Source organism: Bufo gargarizans, chromosome 7 (assembly GCF_014858855.1).
Source record: "Bufo gargarizans isolate SCDJY-AF-19 chromosome 7, ASM1485885v1, whole genome shotgun sequence".
Lineage (NCBI taxonomy): Eukaryota > Metazoa > Chordata > Amphibia > Anura > Bufonidae > Bufo > Bufo gargarizans.
The window spans coordinates 87,027,176-87,054,724 of record NC_058086.1 but is presented as its reverse complement, the minus strand read 5'-3'; the positions used below and the strand labels follow the sequence as shown (position 1 = coordinate 87,054,724).

The following is a 27,549-nucleotide window of genomic DNA, read 5'->3' as shown; positions in this document are numbered from 1 at the left end:
AATAATGGTTGCCCATCACTAATTTCATCCAACTGATGTGTAAATAACTTCTCTGAGGGATCAAGTGAAGCGGCTGTGGTGGTAGTGGTGGTGGTGGTGGCGGTCAGGAGAGTGGTAACTTGAGAGCAGGTGACCAAAGCTAAGCTGGAGGAGGATGGTGCGTCAAGGCTCTTAGCGGAAGCTTTTGAAGATTGGGCGTCCTGTGTAAGCCAGTCAACAATTTTCTCCAAATTTTTTGGGTTCATGGTACGTGGCCTCTGAACACTGGGCATTATTCCAGGGCCAGTGGAAATCACAGCACCACGACCACGATGGCCCCTGCGGGGTGGCCTGCCTCTGCCTGTCATTTTTTTTTAGATAAGTGGTACTATGCGTGCAAGGTACTGTGCCACCCTATGTAAGTGTTGGGCAGTAGGCACAGTACACACTGTCAGTGTGTGCCTGACACACACTGGCTTGCAACTGGGATTATATCACAAATAAATAGATTTTTTTTTATCTGCAAGGTATTTGTGAGTGACACCCTGTAACAGTATGAGTGGTGGCCCAGCCAGTTGCCACAGTACAGTCTGTGGGCCAGACACACACTGGCTTGCAACTGGGATTATATCACAGAAAAATAATAAATAGATTTTTTTTATCTGCAAGGTATTTGTGAGTGACACCCTGTAACGGTATGAGTGGTGGCCTAGCCAGTGGCCACAGTTCAGTCTGTGGGCCAGACACACACTGGCTTGCAACTGGGATTATATCACAGAAAAATAATAAATTGATTTTTTTTAAATCTGCAAGGTATTTGTGAGTGACACCCTGTAACGGTATCAGTGGTAGCCTAGCCAGTGGCCACAGTACAGTGTGTGGGCCAGACACACACTGGCTTGCAACTGCGATTATTACACAGAAAAATAATAAATTGAATTTTTTTCTCTGCAAGGTATTTGTGAGTGAGACCCTGTAACGGTATAAGTGGTGGCCTAGCCAGTGGCCACAGTACATTCTGTGGGCCAGACACACACTGGCTTGCAACTGCAATTATATCACAGAAAAATAATAAATAGATTTTTTTTTATCTGCAAGGTATTTGTGAGTGACACCCTGTAACAGTATGAGTGGTGGCCCAGCCAGTTGCCACAGTACAGTCTGTGGGCCAGACACACACTGGCTTGCAACTGGGATTATATCACAGAAAAATAATAAATAGATTTTTTTTATCTGCAAGATATTTGTGAGTGACACCCTGTAACAGTATGAGTGGTGGCCTAGCAAGTGGCCACAGTACAGTCTGTGGGCCAGACACACACTGGCTTGCAACTGGGATTATATCACAGAATATAATAAATTGATTTTTTTTTTTATCTGCAAGGTATTTGTGAGTGACACCCTGTAACGGTATGAGTGGTGGCCTAGCAAGTGCACACAGTACTGTCTCTGGGCCGCACAGTCACTCACTGGCTTGCAACTGAGATTATATCACAAATAAATAATATAAATTGACTTTTTTTTATCTGCAAGGTATTGTCCGTGACACCCTGTATGAATGGTGTGCACACAGTACTGTTTCTGGGCCACACAGTCACTCACTGGCTTGCAACTGCGATTATATCACAGATAAATAATATAAATTTACTTTTTTTATCTGCAAGGTATTGTCTGTGACACCCTGTATGAATGGTGTGCACACTACTGTCTGTGACTGAGCCTGCAGCCTCTCACACACTGGCAGGCAACTGCAATATATATATAAATATATATATATATACACATATATATATATATATATATATATATATATAAAAAGCAGACTGATGTACCAGCCCTAAAAAAAGCATTTTGGGGTGCTGTCAGGACGCTGTCCTTACAGCAGATGAGTCTGTGGACACAGAACACTGCCCTAGCTAACGCTTTCCCTATTAGAACAGCAGCAGCAGCACTGTCCCTCCTCTCACTAAGAAAGCAGCTTCCGAATGAATCTAAAATGGATGCTGTCCAGGAGGTGGGAGGGTCTGGGAGGGAGGGTCTGCTGCTGATTGGCTGGAATGTGTCTGCTGACTGTGAGGTACAGGGCCAAAGTTTGCTTAATGATGATGTATAGGGGGCAGACTGAACATCGCATATGTTCGCCCACCGCGGCGAGCGCGAACAGGCTATGTTCGCCAAGAACTGTTCTCCGGCGAATAGTTAGGGACATCAATAGTCCCGTATCAGGTGTCGGTCTATGGGATAGATTTTAGGAACCGGGAGATGGAAAAAGATGCTTGGTTAGGTCCTCCTACTTATAATTTGGGGCACGGTGTGTGCGCCGTGCAGTGTACTGTGCCACCAGATATGAGTGATGTGTTAAGTAGTACTATTCCTATCAGTTTAATCCCTGTTACATCCCCTATCAGGGGACGTGTATCGAATAGATTGTAGACAACTGCAAAGAGTTGTCAATAGTTGACACATTGATGACATAAATTTTATTCCTCTATGCGTCAATCTTGGTGTAGTGATGACTGTGCTCGTGCGCACGTTTGGGAGATTGCAGGTGATGGTGGTTTTTCAAAGCCTATGGTCGTGCTGAGGTAGTTCAGTGACAGTTAAGTGACCCAGAAAACAATGATTCTGCAGTGTGGGACCATTGTTGGCCTAGTAGGCTTTAATGATCACCTTAGATGATCACAAAGAAAATTAATGTTTGTACGATCAGATTACACACATATGCCATGCACGGCACATGTGTCAACTTGCCCAAATTCAATGCCGCCAACAAATTGCTTCCGTTGTCACACACCACTTTGCCGATCTCCAGTTGGTGCGGAGTCAGCCACTGATCCACCTGTGCGTTCAGGATGGACAGGAGTGCTGGTCCGGTGTGACTCTCTGCTTTCAGGCAAGTCAACCCCATCCCAGCGGGATGTGGAATAGCCCCTGGGGAGCTGGGGGGGTGCAGTTGATGTGGAGCAAGACGCAGCAGCAGAAGAGGACTCAGCCAAGGAGGTTAGCGAATAGGATGGAGTAGGAGGAGTAGAGGAGGCGGCAGCAGGCCTGCCTGCAAGTCTTGGCGGTGTCACCAACTCCTCTACAGAGCCACACATTCCATGCTTGGCAGCCGTCAGCAGGTTTACCCAATGCACAGTGTACGTGATATACCTGCCCTGACCGTGCTTTGCAGACCAGGTATTAGTGGTCAGATGGACCCTTGCCCAAACACTGTGTGCCAGACATGCCATGACTTCCTTTTCCACAATAGAGTACAGGTTGGGGATTGCCTTTTCTGAAAAGAAATTTCGGCCAGGTACCTTCCACTGCGGTGTCCCAATAGCTACAAATTTTTTGAAGGCCTCAGACTCCACAAGCTTGTATGGTAAAAGCTGGAGGGCTAAGGCCTCTTTCAGACGGGTGTTGCGGGAAAAGGTGCTGGTGCGTTGCGGGAACATGCACATTGTAATGCGTTTTGCACTCGCGTGAGAAAAATCGTCATGTTTGGTACCCATACCCGAACTTCTTCACAGAAGTTCGGGCTTGGAATCGGTGTTCTGTAGATTGTATTATTTTCCCTTATAACATGGTTATAAGGGAAAATAATAGCATTCTGAATACAGAATGCATAGTAAAATAGCGCTGGAGGGGTTAAAAAAATTAATTAATAATTTAACTCACCTTAATCCACTTGATCGCGCAGCGGCATCTCTTCTGTCTTCTTTCTTTGCTGTGTGCAGAAACAGGACCTGTGGTGACGTCACTCCAGTCATCACATGGTCCATCACCTGATCCATCACATGATCCATCACCATGGTAAAAGATCATATGATGGATTATGTGATGACCGGAGTGATGTCACCACAGGTCCTGTTACTGCACACAGCACAGAAGACAGACAGAAGAGATGCCGGGCTGCGCGAGCAAGTGGATTAAGGTTAAATTTATTTTATTTTTAACCCCTTCAGCGATATTGTAACCATGTTATAAGGGAAAATAATAATGATCGGGTCTCCATCCCGATCGTCTCCTAGCAACCGTGCGTGAAAATCGCACCGCATCTGCACTTGCTTGCGGATGCTTGAAATTTTTACGCAACCCCATTAATTTCTATTTGGCCTGCGTTACGTGAAAAACGCACAAAATAGAGCATGCTGCGATTTTCACGGAACGCATAAACGATGCGTGAAAATCACCGCTCATGTGAACAGCCCCATAGAAATGAATGGGTCGGGATTCAGTGCAGGTGCAATGCGTTCAACTCACGCATTGCACCCGCACGGAATACTCACCCGTGTGAAAGGGACCTAAGAGTTCCGACAAGCCAGCTGTCAGATGCTGTCAGATGCTGCCTGACTGAGACATATCCCTGTTATCTACATCCTCTGGCAATAATGGTTGTGCATCACTCATTTCTTCCAACTGATGTGTAAATAACTCCTCTGACAGATCAAGTAAAGCAGCTGTGGTACTAGTGTTGGTGGTGGCGGCAGGTGGGCAAGTGGTAACTTGAGAGGTGCCCGAAGCTGAGCTGGAGGAGGATGGTGTGTCAAGGTTCCGAGCGGAAGCTGTAGAAGATTGGGTGTCCTGTGTTAGCCAGTCAACTATGTCCTCAGAACTTTTCGTGTTCAGGGTACGTGGCCTCTGAACACTGGGCATTATTCTAGGGCCAAAGGGAATCACAGCACCACGACCACAATAGCCCCTGCGAGGTGGCCTGCCTCTGCCTGTTTTTTTTTTTTTTTAGATTAGTTGTACTATGCGTGCAAGCTACTGTGTGTTGTCACTGTTCACTGGCAGTAGTTGGCACAGTACACGCTGACACTGTAGGCCTGACACACACGCTTGCAGCCAAGTAACTGCAATTATATTACAGTCAAAATTGCAGTTTTTTTTTTTTTTTTATGTAATCTACTTTGACACCAGATATGAGTGGTGTCACTGTTCACTGGCAGTAGTTGGCACTGTAAACGCTGACGCTGTAGGCCTGACACACACACTTGCAGCCAAGTAACTGCAATTATATTACAGTCAAAATTGCAGTTTTTATTTTTTAAATGTAATCTACTTTGACACCAGATATGAGTGGTGTCACTATTCACTGGCAGTAGTTGCCGCAGTACACACTGACGCTGTAGGCCTGACACACACGCTTGCAGCCAAGTAACTGCAATTATATTACAGTCAAAATTGCTTTTTTTTTTTTTTTTATGTAATATACTTTGACACCAGATATGAGTGGTGTCACTGTTCACTGGCAGTAGTTGGCACAGTACACGCTGACGCTATAGGCCAGACACACACGTTTGCAGCCAAGTAACTGCAATTACAAACCGGATTCCCAAAAAGTTGGGACACTATACAAATCGTGAATAAAAACTGAATGCAATGATGTGGAGGTGCCAACTTCTAATATTTTATTCAGAATAGAACATAAATCACGGAACAAAAGTTTAAACTGAGAAAATGCACCATCTTAAGGGAAAAATATGTTGAATCAGAATTTCATGGTGTAAACAAATCCCCAAAAAGTTGGGACAAGACCATTTTCACCACTGTGTGGCATCTCCCCTTCTTCTTACAACACTCAACAGACGTCTGGGGACCGAGGAGACCAGTTTCTCAAGTTTAGAAATAGGAATGCTCTCCCATTCTTGTCTAATACAGGCCTCTAACTGTTCAATCGTCTTGGGCCTTCTTTGTTGCACCTTCCTCTTTATGATGCGCCAAATGTTCTCTATAGGTGAAAGATCTGGACTGCAGACTGGCCATTTCAGTACCCGGATCCTTCTCCTACGCAGCCATGATGTTGTGATTGATGCAGAATGTGGTCTGGCATTATCTTGTGGAAAAATGCAGGGTCGTCCCTGAAAAAGATGACGTCTGGATGGGAGCATATGTTGTTCTCGAACCTGAATATATTTTTCTGCATTGATGGTGCCTTTCCAGACATGCAAGCTGCCCATGCCATACGCACTTATGCAACCCCATACCATCAGAGATGCAGGCTTCTGAACTGAGCGTTGATAACAACTTGGGTTGTCCTTGTCCTCTTTGGTCCGGATGACATGGCGTCCCAGATTTCCAAAAAGAACTTTGAATCATGACTCGTCTGACCACAGAACAGTCTTCCATTTTGCCACACTCCATTTTAAATGATCCCTGGCCCAGTGAAAACGCCTGAGCTTGTGGATCTTGCTTAGAAATGGCTTCTTCTTTGCACTGTAGAGTTTCAGCTGGCAACGGCGGATGGCACAGTGGATTGTGTTCACTGACAATGGTTTCTGGAAGTATTCCTGAGCCCATTCTGTGATTTCCTTTACAGTAGCATTCCTGTTTGTGGTGCAGTGTTGTTTAAGGGCCCGGAGATCACAGGCATCCAGTATGGTTTTACGGCCTTGACCCTTACGCACAGAGATTGTTCCAGATTTTCTGAATCTTGGGATGATGTTATGCACAGTTGATGATGATAGATGCAAAGTCTTTGCAATTTTTCGCTGGGTAACACCTTTCTGATATTGCTCCACTATCTTTCTTCTCAACATTGTGGGAATTGGTGATCCTCTACCCATCTTGGCTTCTGAGAGACACTGCCACTCTGAGAAGCTCTTTTTATACCCAATCATGTTGCCAATTGACCTAATTAGTGTTAATTGGTCTTCCAGCTCTTCGTTATGCTCAAATTTACTTTTTCCAGCCTCTTATTGCTACTTGTCCCAACTTTTTGGGGATTTGTTGACACCGTGAAAATTTTAATCAAAGTATTTTTCCTTTAAAATTATACATTTACTCAGATTAAACGTTTGCTCTGTCATCTACATTCTATTACAAATAAAATATTGACATTTGCCATCTCCACATCATTGCATTCAGTTTTTATTCACAATTTGTTTAGTGTCCCAACTTTTTTGGAATCTGGTTTGTAATTTTACACTTAGATGCCGCCACCATGTATGAACATGGCATCTGAGGGGGTACAATGACGGGGGTGGAACTATCGCAGCTCCCTGTCATTGCACCCGCTACTTACAAAAAAATCAGCTTCTGTAAAATTTGGCGAATCAGCCAAATCGAACTTTTAAGAAATTCGCTCATCTCTAAAATTGACATTCAACAAAAACAAAACAATAACAAAACAAGTCGCAATTTACTACTGGAAATGTCGCAAATATGCTTCAAATGTCACAAATATGTTACAAAAGTCGCAAGTGTGCTCTCTCAAGGTTGGCTGAAATGGCGCATTTCTGCTTTAAAAAAAATCACATTTTAGTGCTATTGGCATTAAAATTCAGCAAATCGAGAGAAATAGGTGGATAATCAAGTTTATATTTTAAAAAGTCACATTTTTAAAGAGTCATGCGCCTTCTGATATATAAGGTGAAACAAATCACCACTTTTGATTTGTAATGTTAGTGTCACCACCAGACATCTGAGAAGCTCTGACAGACGTTCTTCAGAACCTCCTCCTTGAGGTTCCTTTTGTTTTGCTTTCGTTTTCTCATCTCGTTAGCCTCTCTCAGCTGTCATGTAGTTGCACTGATTGCATCCCTTTAAATCCCTTCCCATACTGCATCACTTTGCGGTTTATACAACTTCCTGGAGTGTGTGCATGCTGGATGCTACTACTGAGTCTTCTACAGATAAGTTTTGTTCATTCATTTGTGTTTTCCTGTTTGCTGGATCCCAGGTGACCCTGACTCCCTCCGTATCAAGTGTAGGGACCCGGTGGTCGTGTCCCCTCACTATTATAGGGTGTTCAGGTGTTATATAGTCGAGGAACGAGGATATGCGATCATCTACCATTGAGATTTTTGCATAGGCTGAGCAGTTAGGGAGAGAGCCGGGTCTGTTGCAGGGCTCTCCCTTTGGTTCCTTAGTTTTGGATCCAGTCAGTCGGATCTTCATTTTGTGTCTTCTAGTTTTCTGTACACCTTCCGTGACAGTTAGTATTTGTTTGTCTCAAACTACACCATTATTGATAAATGGCCCCCATTCTCTAATCACAATTATTTCTAATAGATTATGTGAGGAGAGCAGCACTGAGACAGAGACGACATTTTACTGTAAATTGTACATATGCGTATGAAATAACATCTTCTCACTGATAAATATAACTGTACACTGTTTTTGCTTACCAGTAGCAGGATTCTTTGTGACCATCCCTTTTATAGATGTAAACAGAATTCCACACTGGCTTGTACCCATCAAATTTCCAAAACTCATAAAAAAAGTACGTTATCTTCCTAGCTGGGATTAAAATGCGGGTGAGAAATTTTTTGTAGTCACAAGACAAACCAAAGCTTCCAGCTGAAATTACTGGGACAGCAAACTTCTTTTTCAACCTGTTAAGGGAACACATCACAGAAATCTGAATCTGAATCTAAAAATACATAATGATTACATCTAAATACATATGTTCTATCTGACCACTACATTGCAAAGCAAGTGATGTATAGAATGCTGAATGCATTAAAGACAAATATGAATTGATTGCTTAGAAGAATTTGTGTCCCAAATGTCAAGTAACCCCCTCCCCCCCCCCACCACCACCACCCACGTTAACAGCCACCTCTTTTAACAGCCCAGAACCAAATAGCATGGTATAGAGGTTAATAATGCATTGTTTAATGGACAAAACACTAAGGCTGAGTTCACAAGGGCGAGATTTCCGTGCGGGTGCAATGCGGGAGGTGAACGCATTGCACCCGCACTGATTCTGGACCCATTCATATCTATGGGACTGTGCACATGAGCTGTGATTTTCACACATCTCTTATGCGTTGCGTGAAAATCGCAGCATGCTCTTTATTGTGCGTTTATCAAGCAACGCAGGCCCCATAGAAGTGAATGGGGCTGAGTGAAAATCGCAAGCATCCGCAAGCAAGTGCGGATGCGGTGCGATTTTCACGCATGGTTGCTAGGTGACAGTCTATTCATTGTATTATTTTCCCTTATAACATGGTTATAAGGGAAAATAATAGCATTCTGAATGCAGAATGCTTAGTAGGTGATCAATTGAGGGTTAAAAAAAATATAAAAATTAACTCACCTTCTCCTCTTGATCGTGTAGTTCCCGGTCTCTTCTTTACTTCTTTAATGAGGAACTACCGGCTAGGACCTGTTGTGACGTCAGATCACATGCTCCAATCACATGGTCCATCCTTCATCATTAAAGAAGTAAAGAAGAGACCGGGAACTACGCGATCAAGAGGAGAGGGTGAGTTAATTTTATTTATTTTTTTAACCCTCAATTGATCACCTACTAAGCATTCTGTATTCAGAATGCTATTATTTTCCCTTATAACCATGTTATAAGGGAAAATAATAACATCTAAACACCACCGAACCCAAACCTGAACTTCTGTGAAGAAGTTCGGGTCTGGGTACCACAGTCGGTTTTTTATCACGCGCGTGCAAAACACATTGCGGGTTTGCCGCAATACACCGGGACGCATCCGGACCTAATCCGGACATGCCCGTGTTAACCCAGCCTAACAGAGATAACAGCCCCAGATAGACTGAGAATGTAACAACTTTCCTGGCTGTACTCATCTTCCTGGAGATGTTTGGTGAAGCTAAAATACATTTTGATAATAAACTTTTTTTATATAGTGCCGCCATATTCCACAGCGCTTTAACATCCTGAGGGTTCATGTACAAATCAAAAGATATCACAAGGTAATAAATAAAACACCAGGAGTGAGAGTTCTGCTTATATAGTTTATAATCTATGATAGAATGGATGTGACACAAAAGGTTGGTTGTGTGACAAAGAAGTCCAGCCACCTACGTACCAAATAGAGTTGTGCAGGCCAAGCTTTATGAGCTATTGCATTCGGTGTGGCAATTATTGTCAGAAGAAGGTGTTCAGTTCAGAATAAGGGTTAGGGAACGGGAGTTGCTAGGGGAAGAGTCAGTTTACCGAACATTATAAGCCTGCCTGCCTGAAAAGAAGTGTTTTTAAGGCATGCTTGAAGCTAAGGAAGTCGGGAATTAACCTAATTGTCCAGGGAAGTGCATTCCAGAGAGCAGGTGAAGCGCAAGAAAAGTCTTGAAGACGGAAGTAAGAGGTTTGAATTATGGAGGATGTTAATCTTAGATCATTGGCAGAAAGGAGAGCACAAGTAGAGTGGTGTACAGAAATGAAGGAAGAGATGTATGGAGGTGCAGCACTGTGGAGAGCTTTATAGGCGGGGATGAGAAGTTTGAACTGTATTCTGTGTTGAATGGGCAACCAGTGAAGTGACTGGAACAGGCTAGTAGCATTAGTATAGTGGGTGGACAGATAGAGGAGCCTGGCTGTTGCATTTAGGACAGACTGAACGGGGGACAGTTTAGTGAAGGGAAGACCAACTAGTAATGAATTACAGTATTTAAGACGAGAATGAATCAATGCAACAAGAGTTTTGGCTGCTTCCATCATGAGAAAAGGATGGATTCTGGAGATGTTCTTGAGGTGCAGATGGGGGTGCATGGGATTAAATATGGAGAACAAAGGAAAGATCTGAGGCAAGCATGACCCTAAGACAGTGGGCGTGCTGCACAGGAGTTATGATTTTACCACAGACCAAAATTGAAATATCAAATTTAGGTGGGTTAGTAGATGGGGGAAAGACAAGAAGTTCCATTTTGAGAGGTTCAGTTTTAGATACAGAGAGGACATGATGTTAGAGACAGCTGACAGACAATCACTTATTTTGTAAAGCAGGGGTGTTGTCAGGGGATGAAGTGTATAGTTGGGTGTCATCAGCATAGAGGTGGTACTAAAAGATGTAGTTCCGGTGAATAGTAAACTAAAGGAGCATCCAGAGAGATAGGGAGAACCAGGAGAGAGCAGTGTTCTTCAGGCCAACTGAGTGGAGCATGGTGAGGAGGAGTTTGTGGTCTACCATATCAAATAATGCAGAGAGATACAGAAGAATCAGTGAAGAATAGTTGTAATTGTGAAATGTATCAAAGAGTCGTGTTGTGTTATTTGAGGGTGAGCAGATGAAACGGGTGAAATAGTTCTGCTTGACAATGTGGAGGGTCGTCTTGTAGGTTTTAAGAATACATTTATAACAGAGGAAATCTGCAGGTATTCGTGATTTTCTATATAAGCGTTTGGCACACCTAGAGCTGAACTGGAGAAAAGGTGTTTCAGGTTTGTGCCAGTGCTGCCGCATTCTATGTCGGAAAGGTCAGATTATAATTGGAGCTGCTTCATCCAGGGTGGTTTGGAGGGTATAGTGATAATGATTGGCAGATTAATCCAGACAAGAGAGGGAAGAGTTTGAGGCGAAAGATGATTATAGAGTGTCAATAAGTTGCTGGGATTTAAAGGGGTATTCCCATTACCCACTTTAGCATTATCTTCAACTGCCTTTCTGGTCCTGCTTCCCCTGCTGTGCTTGTTATGTGGGCGGGGCAATGTTATCACATGATGATATGCAGAGCTCTGGATGCGTGTTCCCGATGCTGCCATACAGTATAGTGTGATGTGCTGAGTATATATAGTATATAGACAGTACTCATATCTTACACTTCTGAACCACAGGGGATCTTTTACATCCATATAACACTATACTTTCTGAGCTCTCATTCTCCCCAGCTCATCCTTTGCCTGCTGCCTAACACTGCTTGATCACGTCCAGGTACATAACCCAGCAGCTGTACATATATCACTAAGTATGTCAGCTACCTGGTGAGCACTGAAGCAGAAATGCAGTGCAGAGAGCTGGATGTCAAAGGCTCCCTTCCCCGACTATAGTCGGCTCCTTGTATCAGCTTCCCCTCTGCTCCTCCGCTGCGGCGTACATACAAATAACAGTGTGATAACATCAAAGCACACTGACAGCCCTGACAAGGGCTCTACTGTTCTTATTTTTTTACTTAACTGCCAAGCAGAGCTTAAAAACTGCGTCCTACTGAAGTAGATGCAGAGAGGTGGCGGAGCTACTGCGCATGATCATATCAGGCACACACCTGAGAATCTAGCCAGGTTTATCACTAATGCTCAAGCCCAGCCATCATTGCAAGATGGCAAAGGTGGCCGTATCCCATGGAAACCAATTATAAACAAGCCAGGGCACAAATGAGGAAAATAAGGAAAATGGTGCAAAAAATAAGGTATTTTCAGATTTCATCAACTTTACACAAGGTGTTAAGATGAGAATACCCCTTTAATGGTGTGTAGGTTGCTGTATGTGTGAAAGGTAGGAATGTCACAAGAAGAGTTAGAGTTCTTTATAGTAAAGGAAATAAGATTGTGGTCAGAAAGCGGAAAGGGTGAGTTGACAAAGTCAGAGATTGAGCAGAGGCAGAAAAAAGACTAGATCAAGTGTATTGCCATCTTTGTGCATGGAGGAGGAAGTGAGTTGTGAAAGTCCAAGAGAGGAGGTTATAGAAAAAAAGTTAGAGGCTGATGGAGACACAGGATCGTAAATGGGAATGGTAAAATCACCCATAAGAGTCGGTAATTCAGATGATAGGCAGCAGGGAAGCCAGGCAATGAAGTGATATAGGAACTGGTGGGGGGAGCCTGGGGGTTACAGACGACAGACACTCAAAGGGGGAGTGAGCGGAAGAGTCTGATAGTGTGAACCTCAAAATAAGGGAGTGTGTGAGAGGGAACTCTTGAAACATACACTTTAGAAAGTAGTATGCTTACTCTTCTACCATGCCTGCTATCAGGTCTAGGGTTATGGGAAAAGTGTAGCCCACCATAAGATAGAGCCAGCCTGTCCCCTTCCCCACCCATGCCAATCCCACTTTTTTAGACCTGGCATGAGCTGGGAGCAGTCGAAAATATGCTGTGCAAAGGAGCTTTGCACCACAATCCACGCCAGAAATTCGCCTAATTTAGGCGCATTTCTGTTTGAAAAAGGACCTTTTATATCTACATTTATAGGGCGTTTGATCATAGAACTACTTTAACTCATTAACCTATTAATTAGTTAAGCAAGGCACATGAGAATAGATGCTACGTGTAGGTGAACAAAGAGATTATATTCATACTTGCTAAGTCTCCTGGAATTTCAGGGAGACTTACAAAAAAAGGGGAGACTTCCTGGACGAGCATGAAGGTTTCTCAGGCGCTGCATCCTGTCTTCTGACCCAGAGAATTATGAGCATTTCCTTATTTGACCCTAATGTCATCACATTACGCAGCAGTGTCTTGGAATGAAGAGGACTACTGTACATCAATGAGATCAAGTAAGTGACAGTTGTGTGAAAACAGTTTGGGGTTTGGAGTCTCTTTTTATTTTGGGGTCTGAATTGATCTTGGATCTGCCTTCAATTTGGGGTCTGGCCTGAATTTATATTGAGGTTTGTTCTAAGCTCAGTATTCATTTCACAGTCTGTGGGTGGTGTATGTACTTTTTCTGGTGTGTGTTGAAAGGGTTATATATATGACTTGTGACCCAGAGGCATTCGTTGGGGGGGGGGGGGGGTTGGGACCTACAGAATGGGTGGGACCCATAGTAAACTAAATGTTCCATGCACCTATTCATGTTATATCTCTGATTTAAGTTCTCAAGAGTAACCAAGTATGTATGTGCTTACTTAAAGGAGTTGGTCACTCTCTGGTTACTTGTGACCAATGAGTATGTAAGATGACTAAATGGCACTATCATACTGTGCAACCGTTCTTTCATATTCTGGGCCATTTGCTGTACTTCATAAGTCACGTTCCCTTGTTAGGCAAATATTGTGTGCCATCCCCATAATGGTCCTGTTCATAAGATGGCCTCTTTTAAAGGGTTACATCACTCAGTCTCCTCCATTCAGACACACTGCACTCTACTAAACTCCCAACATGGCAGGTACAGTGTATTTGAATGGAGGAGACATCACATGGAAGTGATTTGCTGGTCGAATAAACATCCATCAGCAGCCATTTTATGGACAAGACCTAGGACAGCACAAAAGACTTGGCAAACAAGGGGGCATACCTGAAATATTAAAATGGTGCAGAATATCAGCCAAGGCTATATTAGTAAGTGCCATATAATCATCTTACAAACACATTGGTCAATGGTAACTGGAACGTGGCCAACCTCTTTAAAGGGCTTCTGTCACCCCACTAAAGTCATTTTTTTTTGGGGGGGGCTAGTTACATTCCTTATAGTGCGATATATGAGAATATAATGTTGTTACTTTCATTCGGCCGTTTCTTCTAAAAACAAAGTTTTATAATATGCAAATCAGGTCTCTACCAGCAAGTAGGGCGTCTACTTGCTGGTAGCCGCCGCAAAAAACCGCCCCCTCGTCGTGTTGATTGACAGGGCCAGCCGCGATCTCCTCCTCCGGCCGGCCCTGTCAGCATTTCAAAAATCACTCGCCTCTGTTCATTCGGCGCAGGCGTTCTGATATGAGGAGGCTCGTCTCCTCAGAACTCCCTCAGTGCGCCTGCGCCGATGACATCACCGAAAGAGAAGACGTCATCGGCGCAGGCGCACTGAGGGAGTTCTGAGGAGACGAGCCTCCTCATGTCAGAGCGCCTGCACCGAATGAACAGAGGCACGTGATTTTTAAAATGCTGACAGGGCCGGCCGGAGGAGGAGATCGCGGCTGGCCCTGTCAATCAACACGACGAGGGGGCGGTTTTTTGCGGCGGCTACCAGCAAGTAGACGCCCTACTTGCTGGTAGAGACCTGATTTGTATATTATAAAACTTTGTTTTTATAAGAAACGGCCGAATGAAAGTAAGTAACAACATTATATTCTCATATATCGCACTATAAGGAATGAAACTAGCCCAAAAAAAAAAATATGACTTTAGTGGGGTGACAGAAGCCCTTTAAGTATTCCTTCAGAATTAAGCATATACTTTACTGCTTCAAAACTGGGTGTTACTAGTTAGTGGTGTCCCCCTGGACAGAATGACACTGTGACAATAACAAGGGGAATGGTAACTTCCAGTTGCCAATTTATTAATACATTTTTAATATAAATAACAGGGGAACGGAATGACACGAGATATAAGAAAATACTCCAGAATAATTTTTTTATTGCTACAGTTTTTCCCAGTGAAACTAATGGGAAACCACAGTAAAACCATGGCATAACAAGATCAATAGCACATACTGTGGTTTTATAGAGGTTTTCTGAGAGTTTGTTAACTGATGAACTATCCTCTGGATAGGTCATCAGTGTCTGATTGGTGGGGGTCCAACACCCCAGACCCCCAGCTGATCAGCTGTTTGAGAAGGCAGCGGAGCTCATAGTAGCGACGCAGATTTCTCCAGTTTTGCCTAGGCTAGTGATATCGTGTTCATCAGTCACATGGCCTAGGTGCAGTTTAGCCCCTGTGAAAGGAGCTGAGCTGCGATACCAAGCACAGCCGCTATACAATGTACGGCTCTAGGCTTGGTGAGCAGAGAGAAGGCTACGGCACTACTGAGCTAAGCTGCCTTTTCAAAGAGCTGGAACCCTCCGCTGATCAGATCAAAAACTGATGGCCTATAGGTCATCAGTAACAAACTCTTGGAAAACCACTTTAAAAAGGCTGGTAAAACTAAAGGTGTTTATGGCATACAGTTCTATTGTTATGTAATTTATGGCATTTACTTACGAGAGCATCTGGTAAGTGGCATATGTACAAGTTGGACCAAGAATGGCACATCCCAGATATCGCTCTTTCTGCAAAATTAAAAAAGTCACAGTATTATATGTCACTGAAACTCTACATAGGGGAAATTATATATATATATTTTTTTTTTTAAAGATTTACCATGAGATACTTCAGTTTCTCTACACCTTCACAGCCACTGGATAGACATCCTGGGGTCATATAGAGATCTGTGGTATACACTTGGTAGTCAACATATAATTTTTTTCCTGTGAATACATACCAAAAAATGTGCCGTTATTAATTTTATCAACCCTTCTGAATAACTATGAAATGTATGAATTCTATTTGGTTTCTATCACTAATACACAATGGCTGCAGCCAGGGGTAGGAGTAAACTTTTTTTAACAATAGGTTACCCATTTGATTGTGTAAGGTGCTGCTCTGTATCATGCTGCAGCAAATTATTCCTACTGTCGTAGCATACAAATATCGTACTCCCATAAAATAATGATATTTCACACTCCCTGAGTGTACTCCCTGAAAGTAATGGCACCACATGCAGAGACCCCTTAAAATAATGTCAACCCCCGTAAATAATAGTGCCACACATGATATCAAAAATTCTGAATATCATAATGTACCCCATTTACCTCTTGAATATAATGCCACCTTTTACTGTGTCACCTGAAAATAGGAGTCACATACAAAACCTCCTGAATTTAATGGTGTTCTTCACTGTACCACCGGGACACACCATTCTTGAGGCAAATTGAGCCTCTGGTCTCAGGTTGCAGCAAGAACTACAACAGAACCATGATGTACAATAATTTCGTATAGATGTATGTGGGAGAGGCTTAACCTTTGGAAATGATCATGTGTGTATGTCACATGACTGTCTGTCTAAAATTCTTAAGCCTCTAAAAGACTCCACATAGTAGAAGAACCAGTAGCAGCATGTAAGTCAATAAGCGTGTGTGTCTATCTATGTGTGTTTATGCTTGTCGGTGTGTGTGAGTGTGCATCTATGTGTGTGTCTATATGTGTTTGTATGCATGTGTGTCTATCTGTGTGTGTGTGTCTGTATATATGTCTGTGTGTATATGTGTGTGCCTCTGTGTATCTGTGTGTCTATGTGTATGTGTCTATTTATCTGTGTCTTGGGCTACTAAATGCACAGTATGCATCAGGCAGCCTGAGAATAGGTATGGCCATCTTGGCAGAAAAATAGCCTGGAAATTGGGGCTCTACAGCTAAAAATATGAAAAGGAGGGCACCAGGTAAGGGCTCATGCACACAGCCATTGCAATTTTTGTGGTCCGAAAATTGTGGATTCGCAAAACACGGATACCAGCAATGCATTTTCCACATTTTGCGGAAAGGAACATCTTACCGTCTATAGAACTGTCCTATATTTGTCTATAAAATGAAAAAGAATAGGACATATGGATGTGGTCAGCACACGCGTGTGCTGTCCGAATCTTTTGCGGCCCCATTGAAGTCAATGGGTCCGCATCTGATCCGCAAAAAATACAGATCAGATGCGGACCAAAAGCACGGTCTTGTGCATGAGCCCTAAGTGTGCATTTATACTGACTTTTTTTTTTTCTCTACCAGGAGATAGGCAAACATGGCGCCCGCTCACACGTGCAGCAGGAGTCATGGCCGGCAGGTCTCTGTTGTTTCAAACAGCAGAGACCTGCCGCTAATTACCATGACTGGCAATAATGACTGGTAATTAAAGGCTTTAGATGCCGTGATCAAGTGAGATCACGGCATCTAAATGGTCAAAAACCAGGAAGCTCGAGTTTCCGGGCTTCCTACCGCCACCCCCTGTGGCCAATGGGGATGTCGGTAGTTTTTGTTTTGTTTTTATACATTTTTATTAAATAGTTGAATAGGAACAATTTCTTCATAGATTCATACATAATAGATACAATAGTCTTTTTCAAATTTAAAATCATCAATAATTCATTTTACAAGATACAATTTTTTAAGGGTATACATACAGTCCTTAATTATAGAAACAACCTGCAAAACATCCCCCCCAACCAACATAACATAAAAAAGGGAAGAAAACCCAATTCCCAAAACCTCTCTTTCTTCCCACCATCCTCTCCCAATTCAACCCTCTAGTCATCTTTTTTAATCCATCTCTCCCACATCTTATCAAATTTCAGTACTTTTTTCTGTGATTTATAATAAATTTTTTCACAGGCTATCGAAGACTTAACTGTGCTCTCCCACATTTTGATTGTTGGAACCGATCTCTCTATCCAGTTCTTCATAATACATCTCCTTGCTTAAAACAATAATTTTTCTACTAGCTCTTGCGTTCTAGCATTACCTTTATCCCCTATACTGCCCAATATGCATGCTTCAATGCTCTTAAGAATATCAATCTGATGATAATTCCTTATTTGCATAAGTACCGCATTCCAGAATGCTTTTATGTAGTAGCATTCCCATAATACATGCACATCGTCAAATCCTATTTCTCCACATTATTGACATTTTTGAAATATCTTATTTTTTTTTATATTTCATTAGTTTTGCTGGAGAATAGTACAATTGATGGACCACAAAAGATTGTGTCAGTCTATGAGCAGGGTTTATGGATATTTTCTTTAGTTCCATTAAGATTTTTTTTTCCAGCCTTCAGGGTCCAAAGAGTCTACTATCCCTTCCCATTTTTCCTCCAACTGTAGTGAGGTCTTTTTTATTTTTTGTTGTAATAAAGTATTACATAATTGATACCCTTTTCTTCCCTTCTGTCAACTTAGTAACCTTTTTTAAAGGTTGTGAAAATTCTGATAAACCTGTCCTACCTGACGAAATCTAATTGCATGCCTTAATTGAGTAAAGTAAAAGAATCCTTTGTCCATAAAACCAAATCTATCCTTGAGTTCTTGAAACCCTATCACTTCACCATTATTCCAGATTTGTCCAAACCTGTATATCCCATGTTTCTGCCAAAGTATCTTATCTAGTGCGCTTAGTTCTTTTAAAAAGAGATTTTTCTATAACAGGGTATCTTCACGTATTTCTTTATTGTCCCATAGTTTTTTGACTGCCATCCGTGTTTTATACATCAGTTTCATAGTGTGAGATTTTCTAACTTGCTCTTGCAAGTGGATACCTGCCTCCAATACCTGACATATCCCGCTATTAAGCAAATATTTATCTATAGCCTTGATTATAGACCTATACACAGGGGTTTTACCCCATTCCAAACAATTCTTTAACTAGCCTACCAAAAATTATAGATTCAGGTCAGGAACTGACAGTCCACCCAATGCAATACTTTTACCCCCAAATACTTTACATATTCAATCTTTTTAGGCTAGGTCTACATGACGACATGTGTCACGCAACAATAAGTCGCGCGACAGATAGGGCACAACTACACTGCATTATTTGTTGCGCGACAATTTTTATAATTACAATTTATTATCTGTATTTATTAGTGTTGATCAAGCACCTAAGTGCTTGTATGCTCAAGTAGAAGACTTTGCGATGCTCGGGTGTTCTACCGAGCACAATGGAAGAACCCCAGGCACCCCCTGCTCTGAAGAGGGGAGGGTGTCGGGACTCTAGTTCGGCTTAGGAGTCCCTGCTCTGACTCCATATATAGCTATGTCCATATATGGAGTCAGTGCTTGGGGACACCCCAGTGTATTTAAATCTAATTTAGCTTGTATTTCAGAAAGGTTTCTGCCAGGATTCGAACTCACAACCTTCTGTATTAGAGGCAAGGTACTTAACCACTCAGCTATAATAGCTGACTAGCCAGTTACTTTAAAAAATTCAAATAAAAATTAATTAATATATTGGGGTTGGGTCCTCAGTGACAGATATATATCGCCAATATTTGGGTTATGGTGCCTTTAAGAAAGCACTACCTGGGATCCGGTACCCACAGGGTTATCTCACTCTCCTGATAAGAGGAAAAGGAAGTGAGTGAGACTGTGTATGGTGTGGTGGACACACTGCTGTGTGTGGCTATGAGAAGAGCTGGAATCTGTGGACACGTGGAAAGTTTGGCAGGAAAGCTGGCTGAAAACTATCACAGACCAAAAAAAAAACCTGGGTAAAAATACCTTTATTTTGAACGGACTGTTCTACTGTTTATGTTATGCTGAACTAAGAAGACTTTAAGTTTTTTTTTATTTTTTACCATGGCTGCTGGAAGTGGTACCTATTTTAGTTTTTTGGACAATAAACACCTGTTTTCTTCACCCCTGGGCTGGCTCATGCACCTAGTTTATTGGAGTGATCTTCCCCCCGTATTATAATTGGTGTTGGATGCGGGCATAGAGCATGAAAGCCACAAAAGCCGTTAAAAACATAAAAAGCGACATTTAAAGAAAGAGACAGTACCCTGTTTGGCATGTCTTGGGTGAAATCTCTGCGAGCTGCAGGAAAAGACATGGAGGAGGTTATAAAAGCCCTGCTGCAAGCCACAGCAACTCAGCAGCAAGCTTCGGTGGCCCAGTAGCAGGCCACAGTAGAGGCAACCTGCTGCCATGAGGAAGCAATGGCGGCCTAGCAAGAGACAAGCCTTGTTCTCATTGCTCAGCTTATGGCACATCAGGAAGCTAAACAAGCCCAGGTACCGGCGTTAAAGGAGGCTGTACAACCGTTGGCTCAAGGACAAGTGCAAGCGACCACTGCCCCTGAGACCCAAGTTGCTGTAAGAGCCAGCCACATATTACACAAACTGACATCCGGTGATGACGTTGAGGCCTTCCTATTGACTTTCGAGAGAGTAGCAGAGAGAGAGGGGTGGCCTCAGGACCAATGGGCCAGCATCATTGCACCCTTTCTTACGGTTGACCCTCAACAGGCCTATTTTGACCTGCCAGTCAAACTCGTTAAAACCTATGAACAGGTAAAGTCGGAGATCCTGGCTCGACTGGGGGTAACTACTGGTGTTCTGGCCCAAAGAGTGCACCGCTGGGGTTACCAATCTGGCTGTCCACCAAGAGCCCAAATGCATGACCTGGTGCAGATAGTAAAAAAGTAGCTGCAGCCTGAGAAATTTACAGGCCTGCAAATTGTGGAACGGGTGGCCATCGACCAGTACCTGCGATCGCTGCTGCATGACCTGCAGCGCTGGGTAAGCCATGGGGACCCTGCAATTGCAATTCAGTTGGTGGAACTGGTAGAGCGGTACACCGTAGTGGAGGACTTGCTCAGACCCGCCAAGCACCAGGAAACCTCATCAAGGGCAGTACGATCAGTTACCACACCAAGGAGGGGAGCCATCCCAGATTCTGGACCAGATTTCCCTAAAACAGTGTCCTCCGAACCGCGGAGACTAACCACTGTAAGAAGAAAGGGGGACATACAGTGTTGGCGTTGTCGAGCCTATGGCCATGCCTGGACCCAATGCCCTCTTCAGGACGAGCCCATGAATTGCGGTTCAGGGCGGAGAGTCTCCCTGTACGCACAGCAAGCATGTGTCACACATCTTGACCTAACTGCCGATCAGTTTGAGTGTAAAATTTGGGTGAACCATCTCCCGGCCAAAGGCCTCTTGGACTCCGGCAGCATGGTGACGCCAGAATGATCAGGAGACTTGGCCCCGTAAGTAAGACTCTTTGGGTTGTTTGTATTCATTGGGACACTAGGGAATACCCCTTAATACCAGTGACTGTTGCCCATGGCTGTACTTCCGTGAGCCAAGAAGTTGGAATAGTGAACAGCCTGATCCATGATGTTATTATGGGGCAAGACTGTCCGATATATAATGGCTGGGTTGTTATGGAAACCTGAAGTAAAATGTATGTGGAGGATAATGGCCATGTCATTGACCAAGCTTCTATTGTCTAATGCATTTTTTGGGACTATCTCAGGAATGGTACATCCTAGAGAGCTGAGACCTGGTATAAAACCTTCCCGGACACCTGATGTACCTCTGTGCCAAATTTTGTGATTGTAAATGCGACGGTGCAAATTCCTTTAGCGGACATACATACACACACACACATACACTTGGCTTTATATATTAGATATGTATAAACACACACAGTATATAAACACATGCCAGCACTCCTACTAACCCTGATACTCATATATTACATACCTATCTTAAGCCCAGCAAACATAGCAGTCGCCCATGAATATTGTAGTGAGCTCACTTTCTGCTGTGTCTTTACCGATTCAGTGTGGTCCCGATAGCTGGAAGAGTTAATCCCTAACTCTGCAGGTCACTAGTTAGGAGGTCAAGGCAGTGAAGCTCTGCTGAACTTGCAGGGCCCCTCTCTCTCTAATGGCGGTCTGCTGCTGTAATGATCCTAGATGCATCAGGCAGTGAAGCAGCAGAGTGAAGACTGGAGGACAGATCAGGCCATAGTGCCAAAAATTCAGCTGGTCAATAAGAGCAGGGAACACAGTATCTCTCTGCTTATTGACCAGCTCTGTATCTAACAGAGGAATTGGGCAGATGGCAGCAGCTGCAGGGGCCAGTAGGAAGGGAACTGTTCATTTAGTTCAGAAAGGGGGAGGGGCCATTTAGCTTGGCCTGGCCCTTCACACTCTCGGGCCCCATAGCATCAGCCTATATGGGTGGTACGCCAGTGTCCCTGAGTACAGGGAGTGCAGAATTATTAGGCTAGTTTTATTTTTTTAGGATTAATTTTATTATTGAACAACAACCATGTTCTCAACGAACCCAAAAAACTCATTAATATCAAAGCTGAATATTTTTGGAAGTAGTTTTTAGTTTGTTTTTAGTTTTAGCTATTTTAGGGGGATATCTGTGTGTGCAGGTGACTATTACTGTGCATAATTATTAGGCAACTTAACAAAAAACAAATATATACCCATTTCAATTATTTATTTTTACCAGTGAAACCAATATAACATCTCAACATTCACAAATATACATTTCTGACATTCAAAAACAAAACAAAAACAAATCAGTGACCAATATAGCCACCTTTCTTTGCAAGGACGCTCAAAAGCCTGCCATCCATGGATTCTGTCAGTGTTTTGATCTGTTCACCATCAACATTGTGTGCAGAAGCAACCACAGCCTCCCAGACACTGTTCAGAGAGGTGTACTGTTTTCCCTCCTTGTAAATCTCACATTTGATGATGGACCACAGGTTCTCAATGGGGTTCAGATCAGGTGAACAAGGAGGCCATGTCATTAGATTTTCTTCTTTTATACCCTTTCTTGCCAGCCATGTTGTGGAGTACTTGGACGCGTGTGATGGAGCATTGTCCTGCATGAAAATCATGTTTTTCTTACCTTGCAGACTTCTTCCTGTACCACTGCTTGAAGAAGGTCTCTTCCAGAAACTGGCAGTAGGACTGGGAGTTGAGCTTGACTCCATCCTCAACCCGAAAAGGCCCCACAAGCTCATCTTTGATGATACCAGCCCAAACCAGTACTCCACCTCGACCTTGCTGGCGTCTGAGTCGGACTGGAGCTCTCTGCCCTTTACCAATCCAGCCATCTGGCCCATCAAGACTCACTCTCATTTCATCAGTCCATAAAACCTTAGAAAAATCAGTCTTGAGATATTTCTTGGCCCAGTCTTGACGTTTCAGCTTGTGTGTCTTGTTCAGTGGTGGTCGTCTTTCAGCCTTTCTTACCTTGGCCATGTCTCTGAGTATTGCACACCTTGTGCTTTTGGGCACTCCAGTGATGTTGCAGCTCTGAAATATGGCCAAACTGGTGGCAAGTGGCATCTTGGCAGCTGCACGCTTGACTTTTCTCAGTTCATGGGCAGTTATTTTGCGCCTTGGTTTTTCCACACGCTTCTTGCGACCCTGTTGACTATTTTGAATGAAACGCTTGATTGTTCGATGATCACGCTTCAGAAGCTTTGCAATTTTAAGAGTGCTGCATCCCTCTGCAAGATATCTCACTATTTTTGACTTTTCTGAGCCTGTCAAGTCCTTCTTTTGACCCATTTTGCCAAAGGAAAGGAAGTTGCCTAATAATTATGCACACCTGATATAGGGTGTTGATGTCATTAGACCACACCCCTTCTCATTACAGAGATGCACATCACATAATATGCTTAATTGGTAGTAGGCTTTCAAGCCTATACAGCTTGGAGTAAGACAACATGCATAAAGAGGATGATGTGGTCAAAATACTCATTTGCCTAATAATTCTGCACGTAGTGTATATTGTTCTTTTGCGTAAATTATGTTTTGTTGTTCGGCTATCAAATATAGTTCATCTTTGTATTTAGTTTGACTCTCATACCATCTCTCATAGCTGCCTTCAGTAGGATTTTCAGCATATTCCCTTTCTTTATTTTTGACTTACAGTTCTAAGGCTGAGTTCACACGGGCGAGATTTCCGCGCGGGTGCAATGCGGTAGGTGAACGTATTGCACCCGCACTGAATCCGGCACCATTCATTTCTATGGGGCTGTGCACATGAGCGATTTTTTTCACGCATCACTTCTGCAATGCTTTAAAATCGCAGCATGCTCTATATTCTGCGTTTGTAACGCAGGACAGGCCCCATAGAAATGAATGGGGCTGAGTGAAAATCGCAAGCATCCGCAAGCAAGTGCGGATGCGGTGCGATTTTCACTCATGGTTGCTAGGTGACAGTCTATTCACTGTATTATTTTCCCTTATAACATGGTTATAAGGGAAAATAATAGCATTCTGAATACAGAATGCTTAGTACAAGGTCAATTGAGGGTTAAAAAAAAATAAAAGAAATTAACTCACCTTGTCCTCTTCATCGCGCAGTTCCCAGTCTCTTCTGATGAGCTGTCGGCTAAAGGACCTTTGGTGACGTCAGATCACATGCTCCAATCACATGGTACATCACCACGGTGATGTACCATGTGATTGGAGCATGTGATCTGACGTCACCAAAGGTCCTTTAGCCGACAGCTCATCAGAAGAGACTGGGAACTGCGCGATGAAGAGGACAAGGTGAGTTAATTTCTTTTATTTTTTTTTAACCCTCAATTGACCTTGTACTAAGCATTCTGTATTCAGAATGCTATTATTTTCCCTTATAACCATGTTATAAGGGAAAATAATACAATCTACACTACAACTAACCCAAACCTGAACTTCTGTGAAGAAGTTCGGGTCTGGGTACCACAGTCGGTTTTTTATCACGCGAGTGCAAAACACATTGCACCCGCGTGATAAAAACTGAACATCGGAACGCAATCGCAGTCAAAACTGACTGCAATTGCGTACCTAATCGCGCGGGTTTACCGCAATACACCGGGACGCATCCGGACCTAATCCGGACACGCCCGTGTGAACCCAGCCTAACTCTCTTTCCTGTGTTTCTTTTACTTTTTTATATATAGAAGTGTATTTTTTTTAAAATCCCCTCATATAGGCTTTGCCAACCTCCCATACCACCATAGTATCCGCAGTACCATCATTAATATTAAAATATTATTTGATTTATTTTGAATCCTATCTTGTGCCCCCTTTTTATATTTGATTTTAACCATAGTACCTTTCCCTCCCCTATCCTCTCTTATACTAACCGTAACTGGACAGTGATCAAAAACACCTCTCTGTGCATATTTAACATTAATAATGTTGTGCATTGCATTTCTGTTTACTACGGCCATATCTATTTGTGATAATACTCTGTGTGTTTTAGAGAAACATGAAAATTTTCTTGCTATCAGATTTAACAACCTCCATATATGTATCCAATCCATTTCTTACATAATGTTTTTTAGTTTAGATTTTATATGTGGGTCTATTTTTTAGCCTATTCTACATCTATCTAACCTCTCATCTATTAGCATATTAAAAGCACCCACCATCAACAGTGCCCTATCACTTGTATGTATCGAAAACGCCTGAATCTTCAGCAATACATCTACTGAAAAGGGGGGCAGTATATACAGTACAGACCAAAAGTTTGGACACACCTTCTCATTCAAAGAGTTTTCTTTATTTTCATGACTATGAAAATTGTAGATTCACACTGAAGGCATCAAAACTGTGAATTAACACATCTGGAATTATATACATAACAAAAAAGTGTGAAACAACTGAAAATATGTCATATTCTAGGTTCTTCAAAGTAGCCACCTTTTGCTTTGATTACTGCTTTGCACACTCTTGGCATTCTCTTGATGAGCTTCAAGAGGTAGTCACCTAAAATGGTCTTCCAACAGTCTTGAAGGAGTTCCCAGAGATGCTTAGCACTTGTTGGCCCTTTTGCCTTCACTCTGCGGTCCAGCTCACCCCAAACCATCACGATTGGGTTCATGATGCAGCACCCCATCACTCTCCTTCATTGTCAAATAGCCCTTACACAGCCTGGAGGTGTGTTTGGGGTCATTGTCCTGTTGAAAAATAAATGATGGTCCAACTAAACGCAAACCGGATGGAATAGCATGCCGCTGCAAGATGCTGTGGTAGCCATGCTGGTTCTGTATGCCTTCAATTTTGAATAAATCCCCAATAGTGTCACCAGCAAAGCATCCCCACACCATTACACCTCCTCCTCCTCCTCCATGTTTCACGTTGGGAACCAGGCATGTAGAGTCCATCCGTTCACCTTTTCTGCGTCGCACAAAGACACAGTGGTTGGAACCAAAGATCTCAAATTTGGACTCATCAGACCAAAGCACAGATTTCCACTGGTCTGATGTCCATTCCTTGTGTTCTTTAGCCCAAACAAGTCTCTTCTGCTTGTTACCTGTCCTTAGCAGTGGTTTCCCAGCAGATATTCTACCATGAAGGCCTGATTCACACAGTCTCCTCTTAACAGTTGTTCTAGAGATGTGTCTGCTGCTAGAACTCTGTGTGGCATTGACCTGGTCTCTAATCTGAGCTGCTGTTAACCTGCGATTTCTGAGGCTGGTGACTCGGATGAACTTATCCTCCGCAGCAGAGGTGACTCTTGGTCTTCCTTTCCTGGGGTGGTCCGCATGTGAGCCAGTTTCTTTGTAGTGCTTGATGGTTTTTGTGACTGCACTTGGGGACACTTTTAAATGTTTCCCAATTTTTCGGACTGACTGACCTTCATTTCTTAAAGTAATGATGGCCACTCGTTTTTCTTTACTTAGCTGCTTTTTTCTTGCCATAATACAAATTCTAACAGTCTATGCAGTAGGACTATCAGCTGTGTATCCACCTGAATTCTCCACAACGCAACTGGTGGTCCCAACCCCATTTATAAGGCAAAAAATCCCACTTATTGAACCTGACAGGGCAAACCTGTGAAGTGAAAACCATTTCAGGTGACTACCTCTTGAAGCTCATCAGGAGAATGGCAAGAGTGTGCAAAGCAGTAAACAAAGCAAACAGTGGCTACTTTGAAGAACCTAGAATATGACATATTTTCAGTTGTTTCACACTTTTTTGTTATGTATATAATTCCACATGCGTTAATTCGTAGTTTTGATGCCTTCAGTGTGAATCTACAATTTTCATAGTCATGAAAATAAAGAAAACTCTTTGAATGAGAAGGTGTGTCCAAACTTTTGGTCTGTACTGTAAATACTTGTTATTATCCATGGTTTATTATTCCATATACAATCCATTACCACATATTGTCCCTCTCTATCGCTACCTCTTTTATTTGTATCTTATATCCTTATCAACCAAAATGCTTACACCTCTAGAAAAGGTGGAAAAAAACAAATGGTATGCTTACTGTACCCATGGTTTCTTTAATTATTTAATCATTTCTTTGGTTATATGTGTTTCCTATAGACATATAATTGCTGGTAGAAATCTTTTAATCACATTAAATACTGCTTTTCTTTTCATCCCTGTTCCAAGACCCCTAATATTCCAAGAAACTATACGCATCTCTTATTCCTTCTCAGTGATTACCATAAATATATATCTTGCATGGCTCGAGAGGAGGGTCCGAAAAAAATAAGAAGCAACACAAAAAACCTGGAGAGAGAGAGGAACGGGATCAGGAATTTGGAAGGTATGGGGCGAGAGAGAGAGAAAAAGCATAATAAACAAAAACAAAAAATACCCTTCATCACCCCACCCAATCTCAGTATACCCTACCAATTGACCCATAGGGCTTTTCTCACCCCTCGCTCTCC

General features: G+C 42.8%; 1 protein-coding gene across 1 annotated transcript in view; it reads right to left on the bottom strand.

The window, feature by feature from the left end:
* The window catches only part of GUCY2C (guanylate cyclase 2C), a 576,500-nt gene that overhangs the window by 524,445 nt on the left and 24,506 nt on the right, over positions 1-27,549 (bottom strand). Inside the window, exons 2-4 of the mRNA XM_044302403.1 lie at positions 15,677-15,783; positions 15,518-15,585; positions 8,097-8,303 (exon numbers count right to left, since the gene is read on the bottom strand). Of these exons, the coding sequence (XP_044158338.1) occupies positions 8,097-8,303; positions 15,518-15,585; positions 15,677-15,783 (382 nt within the window). The remainder of the gene's footprint in view (positions 1-8,096; positions 8,304-15,517; positions 15,586-15,676; positions 15,784-27,549) is intronic.